At 29.0% G+C, this 13,938-nt stretch overlaps 1 protein-coding gene across 1 annotated transcript; it reads left to right on the top strand.

The window, feature by feature from the left end:
- Positions 1-10,580: 10,580 nt before the first annotated feature.
- LOC135951350 (lectin subunit alpha-like) lies at positions 10,581-11,649 on the top strand. Its single transcript, XM_065500989.1, has 2 exons — positions 10,581-10,726; positions 10,791-11,649. Exons 1-2 carry the CDS (start codon positions 10,592-10,594, stop codon positions 11,235-11,237), a joined length of 582 nt encoding a protein of 193 aa, XP_065357061.1. The 5' UTR covers positions 10,581-10,591; the 3' UTR covers positions 11,238-11,649.
- Positions 11,650-13,938: the final 2,289 nt, after the last annotated feature.

Genomic DNA, 13,938 nt, shown 5'->3' with positions numbered 1-13,938 from the left:
TCACGAAGCTGAAGGGTATAAAAATTTGTTTACCTAAAAATATTTAAAATTTTTATTTTGAAGTATAATTTGGTGAAGGGTATATATGATTCGGAGGAGCCGAATATTATTTCAAAGTCCATTGCAACGATGTAGAAAGGCTATGGTAAGTTGGACCTACAATGGGTCAAAATCGGGAAAAATATTTTTTAACCCGAATTTTTTTTTATCAAAAAATTTTTTTTGTCATAAATTTTTTTTCAAAAAAAAAAAATTTAAAAAAATTTGGAAAAAAAATTTAAAAAAAAAATTAAAGAAAAATTTCCAAAAAAAAAATTTGAAAAACAATTAATAAAAAATAAAATTTTGTTTTCCTAAAAATATTTAAACAAATTTATTTTAAAGTATAATTTGGTGAAGGGTATATAAGATTCGGCACAGGCGAATATAGCTCTCTTACTTGCTGTCTATATTAATAACTTAGTAATCCAGATATAGATAAACAAGTAACAGAGCTATATTCGGCTGTGCCGAATCTTATATACCCTTCACCAAATTATACTTCAAAATACAAATTTTAAATATTTTTAGGTAAACAAAATTTATTTTTTTCCAGTTTTTTTTGAATTTTTTTTTTTTGAATTGTTATTTAAAATTTTAAAATTTATTTTTAAATTTAAAATTTTTTTTGTGAAAAAAAAATCGGGTTAAAAAATATTTTTTCCCGAATTTGACCCATTGTAGGTCCAACTTACTATGGTCCTTTATATGTCGTTGCAAAGGTCTTTGAAATATCTATCATTAGATATCCATATTGTCTATATTAATGACTTAGTAATCCAGATAGAGGTCAAAAATATGTAAAAAATCGAGGTTGTCCTGTTTTTTTTCCTCATATCTCAGCCATTTGTGTACCGATTTTGCTGATTTTAAATAGCAACCGAGCCGGATGAATTCTGGAGATATTGATGTAAGAATCGTGTATGTGAGTTATTTGTATGTCAAAAAAATTAAATTTAAAAAATTTAAAAAAACAACTCGAATTTTTTTTTTCCAAAAAATAAAAAAAACAACTTTGGAAAAAAAAAATTTTTTGTTTAACTAAAAATATTTAAAATTTTTATTTGGAAGTATAATTTGATGAAGGGTATATAAGATTCGGCATAGCCGAATGTAGCTATCTTAGTTGTTTTTTTATAATTTATTTTTTAAACCGTCTTAATATCAAACACAAAAAACCGGTCTTAAATTTCTTAGAATTCTATAGATATGAATTAATAAAATTTGTTTGAAATAATCATTACAAATTAATGACTGTATAAGCAACATCCATATAATCGAAAAGTTTTAATAAACTTAAGCTTAAGCAGAGATAAATGTGTTTGGGTTTTTTTTCATCTTACAATAAAATTATTTCAATTGAAATAAAAATAAATGTGTTTATTTTTATTCTGAATACAAAAAAATAAATTAAATTCTAATACAAATATATAAATATGCATGAGTATTACCCCCTGACTATACCAGACAAATAATTATCATAACAATTAATGACGTTTGTTGTCAAGACAAAGTTGTCTGTGCAAAAGCACTAACAATTTTGTCATAACGAAGCAATAATACTAATAAATGGGGACTATACTGGATAATTTTTTATCATGACAACGATTTTGTCGTTTATCATGATAAAAATTTATTAGGTATAGACAGGGGCTTAAAGTGCTAAGCAAAATTATTTGTCATTCAAAATAAAATTTCAAATAAAAAGTTTCTAGTTTGAATTGAAAAATACCCTACATCTAACACATTTCTCGAATGTCTACTGGATTGTTATTTCATTTTTTAATCCTCAAAGTGGAACCCTTAAATAATTGTACAGAGCTGGGGGAATTGTTTAATACAATCCATATAAATATAAAATGTCTTTGTAAGTTTGTTTGTTTGAGCATCACGCCTAAACGGCTGAACCGATTTTATTGAAATTCGGAACATGGATATTCCTTTAGTTGGAAGCAATAATATTTTTTCTTAACTTGGACCATAAAGGGACAAAAGAGGGCAAAATTTGTACCACCTATACAAAGTAAATAGTTATTTTCGAATATCTGCAGAACTAAAATTGTGACTATCTTTAAACTTGATACGAATCACTGTTTGAAGTTTAACTAAAAATGGGACGGATCGGAACAGGGGGTGTGACACCTCCCATACAAAGTAAATAGTTATTTTCAAATATATGGTGAACTATAATTGTGGAAGTCTTGAAATTTAGTCCGAATAGCACCCTTATCATTTTACATGGTTTGGCTGAAAATTTGCGGTATTAAGTTAGTGGGCGTGGCACCTACCATACAAAGTAAATAGTTGTTTTCGAATATCTGGAGAACTGTAAATGTGAAAGGCTTCAAACTTCATATGAGTTAATTTCTTATCAGTGCAAGAAGTTAATAAAAAAATGGGAAGGATCGGAACTCGGGGTGAGTCACCTCCCATACAAAGTAATTAGTTATTTCTAAATATCTTGAATAAATATCTGCAGAACTATTATTGCGACAGCCTTCAAACTTTATACGAATAAATTTCTTATCAGTACATGAAGTTTATCCAAAAATGGGACGGATGGGAACAAGAGGTGTGGCACCTCCCATACAAAGTTATTATTATTATTTTCAATATTTTCAAATATATGGGATTTTGAGAACTATAATTACGAGATTCTTCAAACTGTATCCGAATGGCTTTCTTATCAGTTTAATTAGTTTTACAGAAAATGTTCGGGATTAGATTACTGGCACATCCCATATCAAGTAAATAGTTAATATCGAATATATTGAGAACTATAATTGTAAAAATATTTAAACTTTTTACGAATCAATTTCATATTACTGTACGGAGGTTAGGTGAAAATATGAAGAATTGGATTAGTGGGCGTGGCACCTCCCATACAAAGTAAATAGTATTTCGAATATCTGGAGAACTATAACTATAAAAGTCTTCAAACTTTCAGTTTCTTATCAGTGCATGAGGTTTAACCAAAAATGGGAGAGATCGAACAAAAAAAGTAAATAGTTATATTTGAACATCTTGAGAACTATAATTGCAAAATTCTTCAAACTCTAGCTAAACATGGCTGGGATAGGAACGGTGGGTGTGGTCCCTTCCATACAAAGTACTTAATCAATTTTGTATATCTGGATAACTAAAATTGCAAGACTCTTCAAATTTTGTCCGAAACATTTTTTTTACAATTTTATTTAATTTTTTGTCTGAAAACGGGCGGGTTATTAATAGTGGACATGGAACTTAACATACATAATAACACTAGTTTACAAGGTTTTCGCTCATGAATTGAAGCATATGGGATTTGTGTATTTAGGTCTTCTAACTTCGGAAAAAATATTTAAAAAAAATCCTGGACGTCAAAATTTTGAGATATTTATTAAAAGTGAAACATTTAAAAATGTACATTAAATTAGGACAAAAAAATTAAAAGTGAAGTGTTTAGTCCTCTTTTTATAATTATTTTCATTTGTCTCCCTCACGACACTCCAACAGTAGTCTCCTATCATATTCTGATCCCATAAACCTTGATAATTCCTCTCGAAAAACTTCAAATCTTGATGGAAACGCTCTCTATGTTCGTCACTCATGTGTCCGAGGTTTTCCGGTAAAAAATCCACATGAGAATGTAAAAAGTGAATTTTGAGGGATACATTTACACCCATCATTCAAAATTATGTAATAAATTCGCAACAATATCTCCGTAAATTTGACTTTTCTTATTCCTCAAAAATTCTTGAACAACAAGTTTAAAAGAATTCCATGCTGCGTTTTCAACGTCGGTTAATAGACACTCAAATTTGGTATCAACCAAAATTGTTCTTATTTGAGGACCCACAAATATCCCTTCTTTTAGTTTAGCCTCAGAAAGACTCAGGAACACGCTGCATAAATATTGAAATGCTGGTTTTGTCTTATCTAAAGCTTTTACGAAATTTGTTAATGCAAATAAGCATTTTGCAGTGTTTGTGTTATAGGAAAACCTCGATTTGACTGAATAATTTTTCCGCAAATAAAACAAAAATGATTTGGGTTTATTTTACACTTTCTAGAAGTCATTTTAAAGTAGTTTTTACTTTAGAGTTTTGTATTAAATAGCGATTTATTAACGTTTATCTACAGCAAAGACGTACTTTTAAACAGTATTTATTTTTTTCCAGTTAATTTTTTTTGGAATTTGTCAAAAAGAATACAACTCTGAAAGTATCTAGTAGCTTCACCAGAGTGTTGAGTACCTAAAAACGATGTAAATACTTAATTACTACAATTCGGTACACTACAGTATCCATTAGTAGTACTCAGGGCAGGTGAAAAATAAAAACCCATATATCTCAAAATTTTGACGTATAGGTGGGAAACAAAAAATTATCAATTAACTAGCGTCACTAGCTCTCCTCAAAAATATAAGTTTCATTCCATAGCAAACAAAAATCTTTGATTTGTAAACTAGTGTAATTAGATATTATCGAATACCTGTTGAACTGTATTAGAGAAAGTCGTGAAACTTTTATGCATTTATTTCGTTAACATAGTACGTAGTTGGCTAAAAATGTGCTGGATTGTATTAGCTATTTTCGAATATTTGGAGAACAATAATTGTTAAAGTCTCTAAGACTAGTACCACTGTACGAAGTTTAGCAAAAAATGGGCGAGATCGGAACAGAGGGTGTAGGACCTACATTACAAAGAAAATTGTAATTTCTTATATTTTTAGGATGTTTGGCTGAAATTGGGCGGGTTGGGCTTAGTGGGAATGACCTCTTAATAATAATAAAAAAGGTCGAAAAATTAGACATTATCATTATAAAGAAAATAGTTATAATTGAATATCTGGAGAATTATTATAGTGAAATGAGTTATTTTGTTACCAATGTAGATAAAATATATAAATATTCGAATATCAAGTGAATGTAGTTGTAAGAGTCTTTAAACTTTGTGTAAATTACGTTGATGACAGTGTACTGTTATGCCAGAAAGTAAAAAGGGACATGCCCCCTCCAATACAAAGTAAATATTTAATATCGAATACCTGGAGAACTCTAATATTGCAATTCTCAATAGTTTGCATGTGTTATTTTGGTACCTCGAAATTTTGAAAATTGATATCCAAACAGCTGTTATAGCTAGAGTCTTCTAACTTTTTATAAATAGCTTTCATATCATTGTAAGGAGTCTGACTAAAAATAGGCGAATGTCTTAAAAAAAGTTTCAAGATTTTTTTAAAATCACAGGATATTTTTTATACCTTCAACGGCATAGTATGCAATTAATCACAAACAAGAAATTCCGGTAATAATTATTTTTTTTTTTATTTCACTTCGACAGGGGTAGCGAAGCGCACCGGGTTAAGCTAGCTTTTTTTAAATTTAATTAAAATAAAGTGTTGGAAATTTAACACAATAGAAAAACGAAAGTAAACAAAAACAATTTTAATTAATTTAATTTTTTTTTAGAAATGTAAAAAAAATATTTTTTTCGAAATTTTTTTTTTTTGTAATTTTTAAAAAAAAATTTTTTGGAAAAATAATTTATGACAAAATTTTTTTTTTTATTGTTATGTAAAATTTTCTATTTAAAATGGAAAAATAAAAACGAATTTTGAAATTTTTTTTCAGCAATCCCGCAATTCCCAAAAGAGTGTTGAAAAATTCCAAAAATGGGATTTTGGCTATAATATCCATACCAGGGTCGAAGTTATAGGAATCCATTACAAAATAATTAAAAGTATATTGGGCCATCTAAAATTGGTTATTATATTTTAATATCGAATATGAGATTTGAGAATTTTTGCCCTAAAGTTTAATTTTACATAAAAATAGGTGTTTTTTGAATGGACCTGGTCCCATCGGTAACAAAAATTTTTAATTTTTTTTTCATTTAAAATATTTTATGAAAACTTAGCTTTTAGAAGGTATAAATTCCTTATACATCCTCTTAGAAATTTTTTGCGATAACATAAAAAGAAAAAATTTTCTTTTTTCCCAAAAAATTAGCGAAAAATCGGCTTTTCAAAATTTTTTCTCAAACCAAGAAATAATATCGTTTTAAAAATTTAACATACCCGAGGTGTCCTACTTTGAGGGCCCTTGGTCGCGCCCCTGGTGGACCCATGAGCTCCACGTTCAAAACATAAACTCCACAACACTTCTTCTTTGCGCATGTGAAATTTCATTCAAACTAATCTAAACATTTAGAAGTTACAGATTTATTTCCCTCTTTTTTTTCTATACAACTGTGTGTCGCTTACGATAAAATTCGTTTACTGTAAAATGTACACATCGACTTATTATAAATTATTACCCCCTATATTTTTGATGTTATTAACAATTTTGATATTCTGAGAACGCTAAAACATCAGTCGGTCCATAAAATTTTAATTTCTGCAATAAAACAAAAATTTTAAAAATATCGCTTACGTTAATTTGGCGCTAAGGGCTCGATATGTTTATTAATAACTCTACTCATATATTCAAAGGTTGTCGCTTCGCTGACTCGGTGTTAAAGCATATTTACAAAAACAAATTACATTTTCTGTTACTCTGAAATGTGTTCCATTATACTGCATCACTAAAATTTAGAATTCGACCATCGACAAAAAAATTGTATTGGGACCTGCATGAAATGGTAAGTGCACTCTTCAATAAGGCCATTCGTACAACGACTTTTATGGAAGAAGAGGATGTCATAACATAAAAGACCAAAAGGAGACAACTTAACATCTTATCTGCCTGCTTCGGTTTTCGGACACTCACCGAAGAGATCCGACTCTTACCATTTGCAACGGAGTTAGTGCTTTTATCATAAAAACAAAGAATCTATATATATTAGAGTGACAGCCGATTTTTTTTTTAGATTTCAAAGAGTGCCGGGTGGAATATTGTGACACTAGGCCTAAACGTTAAGTGCTGAAAATTTGGGCCAAATCGGACAACGATTTCTGGACGCGCATCGAGGTCAAAGTTCAGATATATGCTAAATTTTATTATTTATATGGAATAAATAGGTGAAACTCGTTAATTTTCTGCATTGTTTTCTAGAAATATGTAGATTTATTTATATTAATGAATGTTACATGAAAAAAAAAAATTTTGAAATTGACCCTGTATCTCCTTTGGGTCAAAATGACCCATAAACTGTATTATCGCCAAAATTCAAGAAAAATGCAAATTTATCAGTTTTTGTAAAAATTTTGCTACTAAATAAATACTTTTGCAATTGAATGCAAAATAATCTAAATGTGTACGTAATTATTGTTGTAATGAGATATAAATGACAAAATTTGGTTAAAAAATGGTAAAGTTATTACAAATTCGCCAGACCATTAACGTGTCTCAGGCCAATTGAACAAGAAATTTAGGAAAAAAAATAACATATTTCGAGAAAAATTAAAATGAAAGTTATTTTTTTATTTAAAATATATCCGTATTCACTTGTGTATGTCTTATTCGGATACCGTTAACCTATTCGCAGGTACGGCCAAAAAAAAATTTTATTTAACGGCTGTTTCGAATCTCCATTTTTGAATTTTTAAAAATTTTGTTAAACAAATTTCAGAATTTTTCGATCATCACATTGGGATTTATTGAGATCATAATAGGGAATAAAAATATGAAAAAATTATGTCAATACCTCTTACAGTTTTTCCGTACCTGCGATTTAAATTTTGCGATTTTCAAGAAAAACTTTTTTTTGTCCAAATTTTGGCGAATGAGAAAAATTTCCTTCCTGTTATATATTTTAAGTAAAATCTATTCATAATATTATAGCCCTGGTAATTCTAAATATAGTATGAAAGTTTTACTATATCGAATAACGTTAACCTTTAAATCGTGAAGGTCAAATGTCAAATGAATTTCTAATGAAAATATAGTGAAATGTTATATATTTTGGGCCGATTTTAACGAAAGTTGAGGAAAATATAATATAAAGTCCAGAATTTAAAATAACAGCACAAAAATGGAAATTAACTCTTAGCCGCACTTGGGGTCCAAATGACCCTCAACTTTTAAAATCTCGAAAAACACAGCCATTTTGACCCCAAGTGCTCTTAAAGGTTAAAATCCATTTTTGCACTGTTGTTGTAAATGCTAGACCCCAATGTATAGTTTCCTCAAGTTTCATTAAAATCGGCCCAAAATATATATCATTTCGCTATCTTTTCATTAGAAATTCCAAATATTGAAAAATATGACCTTTGACCTTCACGATTTAAAGGTTAACGTTATTCGATATAGTAAAACTTTCAGACTATATTTAAAATTACCAGGGCAACAAAAAGTATGCGATAATTATTAAATTTTTTTTAGGTTGTCTCACATTTTGGTCCAGAACTAAGTCGAGTTTCCTGATTTTCAATAACAAACTTTTTAGAAAAATTATAAAAATTATGGTATAAATTTAATTATATATTTTCGAAACTCTCCTGTCAAAGACCTAACTCAGTTTTCAGAAACCTAAGTATTAGTAGAAGAAACTATATGAACACAAATTTTTATGTTTGAGTTTTTTTTTCTAGTTTCCGCTTTACAGTGGGGCAGAATCGAATTTTTTTGGAAATAAATCAGGCATTTCTAAACGGCAAGTCCGCTCGGGATAAAGTTTGACGAGGGCATAGCCAAGGAGCATTCGAGTTTAAGTTATTAAAATGGGCCCTACAAATGCTCCAGGGGCGGCGCTATGGGAGCTCAAAGTAGGGTACCTTCGACATGTAAAATCTTTAAACACGTGCCATTTTTTTGTTTCCCATCCGAAGGACTGAGTTTTAAAAGTGGCATATTTTTTAATTTAATTGAGATATTGACTTGAAATTTTTTTTGTAAGACCAATAATTAACTTATCTAAACGGAAAAAAATTGTTCGGAATAAATGTGGATCAAATTGTTCCTAATATTTGCAATCCTATTAAAATTTTGATTCAAATTTTAGTTTTAGAAACTCAATAAATATGTAATATGTAATAAAATCTTTATTTATTATCGAAACTGAATGAAATTTTCAGCGTTTTTTAAGCTTCTCATTCTAAATAACAAACTGTAGAAAAACTTGTCAAAAGGTCAAAGACAATCCCGCAATTCCTAAAAATTGGAGCGAAAATCCCAAAAATTTAATTTTTTACATTTTTGCCCATAGGGTCCACATTTCCTTTGGGGCTTGGAAAATACTTTGGGGATAAATAGGGAACACATCAAGGTTTCCAAAGCTGCTTTTTGTTTTCTAATCCCAGCTTTGGGATTTTGGAACATGTGGCCCAAATTTGAAATTTTTATAAAAAATAGGTCAAATTCCGAATGGCGTAGGGGCGACACATTCAAAAAATAGGAAATGAGTTTTATATCAAAATTTTCTCCGTGAAGATACCTTACAGAAAAACATAAAATTTTTATATGTTCTTAAACAAAGATTTTTTTAATAAAAAAAGAGTTAAGTCACCTTTTCTCCCAAAAAAACTACTATTTTTTTAATTTTTAAATTGAAACCCGTTTATTTTTGGATCCATAATTGATATTGCTCTGAAATCTTTTACATATTATTGGTAATTTAGTTTTCTAACTAACAAAAATAATTCGAGTCCATTCGGTGCAAAAGTACGTCCCATATTTTTAAAAAAGTGGACAAAGGTATGGCAAAATTTATAAATTTCAATTTTTAAATGCCTATAACTCGGAAATTTTAATAGATAAATAGCATAGATTTCTTGAAATGTAAAAATCTTTGAAATCGGATGGGAAACAAAAAAACGTGTTTACAAATTTTACATGTCAAAGGTACCCTACTTTGAGCACCCATAGCGCCGCCCCTGAAGTATTTGTAGGTTCCATTTTAATAACATAAACTCGAATACTCCTTGTCTACGCCCACGCCAATTTCATCCTGATCAGTTAAAACGTTAGGAAATGTCAGATTTATTTCCAAAAAATTTCGATTCTGCTCCATACGGACATAGCTTAATCGTCTTAGAATTTCGTAAGATTCAATAATATACTTTGTTGGGACTTTGATGAATATTTCTCAATTGTTACACATTGAATGATTAACTTATATCTTCACATCTTTTGGTGGTGGAGGGTATAAAAACAGTTTATAAAATTATTAAGTAGTAATACTGATAAGTAAGTATTAAAAATGTTACAAACGCATAGATGAATCATACAATAGTCTCCTCAAATATTTGCTGATATCGTTGGAGAGCAAAAGTTTCTTTGACACATTCTTAACATACACGCAGAGAAAATATACTTAAACAGCAGAATTCTCTAATTGATAACATTAAGCTATTGGGGTGCGATCGATCCCATAAGATTATTATACTATGCTTATGATCATGAAAACGTTTTAAATTATCTTTAGTAGTTACTGCAAGATCACATAAGATCACACTACATAATGTATCAATATTGAATAACATTTTTCTCTGTGTATATCGTTCCGTAAATGCTTTATCAAGAAATGTTTCTTTTATAAATTTTTGTTTATACAGAAAATATGTAATTGGTCAACCAAATATAAAATAAAATTGTTTACAAAATATTATTAAAGATGAAACCACATAAATATGATGTTCGCTTCACTTTGCTCGTTTCAATTAATTGTATTTTTATTAATTTATAAATTAAATGGTGCCAATACCACTGGCAAATTCTATACAACAGACGAAAATAAAAAATATTATATAAATGATGAACAAAAGGTATGTTAAATTAGTTCAATTTATTTAATTGTTAAATTCAACATTCGATTATTCTATAATCCAGTACACTTGGTTTGATGGACTCAGCGAATGTCTGAAACTGAACATGACATTGGTCAGCGTCGAAACGAGTCTTAAGTCGCAGGAAGTAAATACGTTGGTAAAAAACACTTTTGACAGAATAGTTATTCTGTGGGTGGGTGGTATTATGACCCGTTACCCCGATTCACGTCACTATATATGGATTGCGACAGGTCAACCATTCAATTATACCTATTGGCATGGTAAAAATCCAGACTTTAAAGGCAATAACGAATATTGCATACAAATTGGTTGGGGCCCCAATATGGAATGGAATGATAATAGATGTACATCCAATTATGGTTTCATGTGTGAAGATCACCGGCAGAACTCTGTAATAGATAGTGTTAAGGAGCATGAAAAACTCAAACAGAATTTGATCATGGAAATAAAAGAGCAACATAATTTACAGCAAGATCTACAAAAATAAATAGAGTTGGCACAAGCCTTAAAGGAGCAGTTGAAAACAATTAAAGAAGAAACTGAATTAAGGAAACAAGAGCTGGTTAAAGAAATTGCACAAATGGCAGTAAAAGAGAAAAATAATTTACAGCCAGCATTACAGAAACAACAACAAGTACTAGGGGAAGAAATACAAAAAGAGCAAATTGATGAGAGAAAGAACAAATATCAACAGCTTAGTTTTCAGTTTAATCAAAATAAATATTTTTTCTCAAATGCCGAAATACCGTTGAACGGAAATAATTAAGGCAGTCAAGATTTATAGTTTCGTTATGAAATCAATTAAAATTGTAGTTATTAAAATGTTTTTGTTACGCTACTTCGTCAGAGTATATTTTGATATTCAAATAAAATTATATTAAATCACAATTAAATAATAATACTTTTCGTGCACAGTATTATTATTTAATTGTGATTTAATATAATTTTATTTTAATTTTATTTTGAAATTGATTAAAAAAAACTCATTTGAGGACTTTTATTTTTACCGTCATAAAATAAAAGTCATTTGATGAGTTTTATTTTACCCGCAATAAAATAAAACTCATTTTATGTAAATTGACACCTAAAGCTTGCCGATGTTCAGATCATTACAATTTCTAAAGCACCTTGCAATTGAATAAATTGTCTTTAAAATAAAATAAGTGGGATTTTAATTTGCTATTATTTGATATCTATTATTAAATTGTTGTTGTTTTTCTTTCTAAAACAAATAAATTACTACACTCATTATATCAGATAAACTCAACAAAGAAAAATACTGAAAAAAGTAGAAAATTAACCAAAAGAGTTTTATTTTTTGACGGTAAAAATAAAACTCCTCAAATGACTTTTATTTTATGACGGAAAAAATAAAAGTCCTCAAATAAGTTTTTTTTATGACGTTTATTTAGAACTCTTTTTTTTAAGAGTTTCAGGCGAACATTTATTTTTACATTGAAAAATAACTGTTAACTGGAATAATTTATTTAATATCACTATAGATTCTGCAAGAGCACGTCAATACGAATCTATAACCGTTATTTACGGTCCCTGTTCGCAGTCGTTTTAGAAATATAATTTTTTTTTTGCAAAAAAAAAATAATTTTTTAGAAAATTTTCGAAATTTTTGGTTTTTAAAACGGCATTAAAAATTGAACAATGCATATATGCTCTTATTTTTTTACACATATAGAAAACGAAGTTCCAAAATAAAACAAGCCCTAAATGATTAACATCTGCCAACAACTTTTAATTTTATTCACAAAAGATAAGATACATAACTCGTAGTAATTAGCTACATCGAACGGTGGCTCATATCTCAATTTCATCGGCAAAAAGTCCAACTTTTTGTTAACACCGATTTCAAAAATTTTAATGCCATTGAAACTAAGGTAGCCAAAAAATTAGATAAAAATATTGTCAATTGTGTGCGTGGCATGCTGTTAAAGTCAAATATTTTATGTCATTTTATAAAAATGTGATTGTAAATTTGATCAGAAGTAAATTGTCATTACTCGCAAACTATTATAGATAATTCGATGACTTTTCTTTTGTTATGTTGGTAAGACAATAGTCTTTAAGAACTGATACGATTTGTACCGTTTATACCTGATGTGTTATTAATTTTTTTCTCAGGTACTATATTTTAGCCAAATTTGAATTTCAGTGGAATAAAAGTGCTTAGGGTCAAAAGGGGTTAAACAAATTTTACTACCAGGAGAAAGTCCAAAGTGTCCTCTTTAAGCCTATATATACTTGTTGACCTGTTTTGACCTGTTTGTTTAACACTTTTTTCATTTGAATGAAATTACTCCCAAATTTTTGTTCTATTTTTATTTTACTTGTTCATATGACTGGCGCAAAGTACAAGTCGCAATTTTGAAGATATTGCGATACAATTTGGTACATACATTTTTTTTCGGCCCCAGAACGAAGTCTGTTGAAAATTACTCAAATCGGTCCACTATTTCACCTAGCACCCATACAAATGTTCTCCCGAAGTTATACTTTATAGGTCGTAAATGGTAAATTTATATATATATATATATCTACACAAATTTTGCTCCAAATAATTTTTATATAAACTCAATTAATGTCACCTAATTTTATGATGATCGGTCTATTATTAGTCATAGCTCCCATATAAGACCCCCTTCCGAAAATCACTTTAACGAGCATAAATCTCTTAAAACTGTTGGTATAAATATAAAATTCAACAGAAATAACTTCCATATAGACATAAATCACACGACCTAATTTCATGGCGATAGGTCCATAATTAGTCATATCTCCCAAATAATGTCCTCTTCCGAAAATCATTCACGAAAATAAATTATAGCGTAGGGTATTATATAGTCAAGCTTGGCCGAACATACTTCCTTACTTGTTTTCAAAAAACAAAAAATTAGCATTTTCATATTAAATGCTATACAAAAATTAAAAGTTCAACTTTAACCTTAAATTGCGCAACAACTGCTGAACCGATTTTAATGAAATTAAAACTGGAGAAAAATTCAAGAAGTTATCTGTCCACCAAAAATATTCAAAAAATTTCTAAAATATCTCTATCGGTTCAAAAGTTACAGAGTTTTGGCTGATGAAAAACGAAAATGAGCCACTGTGCATCGTGCAGTGTTTTTCCATGTATGTTTAGTACTATCGGCAATGCAGTACCGTTTTTACAAAAC

Source organism: Calliphora vicina, chromosome 2, assembly GCF_958450345.1.
Source record: "Calliphora vicina chromosome 2, idCalVici1.1, whole genome shotgun sequence".
NCBI lineage: Eukaryota > Metazoa > Arthropoda > Insecta > Diptera > Calliphoridae > Calliphora > Calliphora vicina.
The sequence above is the reverse complement of the archived record's forward strand: the minus strand, read 5'-3'. Positions and strand labels throughout refer to the sequence as shown.

Coding starts and splice junctions, on each gene's coding strand:
- LOC135951350 (XM_065500989.1), top strand. CDS start 10,592: ATGATGTTCGCTTCACTTTGCTCGTTTCAATTAATTGTATTTTTATTA. Junction 10,727..10,790: donor ATATAAATGATGAACAAAAG/GTATGTTAAATT, acceptor TCTATAATCCAG/TACACTTGGTTTGATGGACT.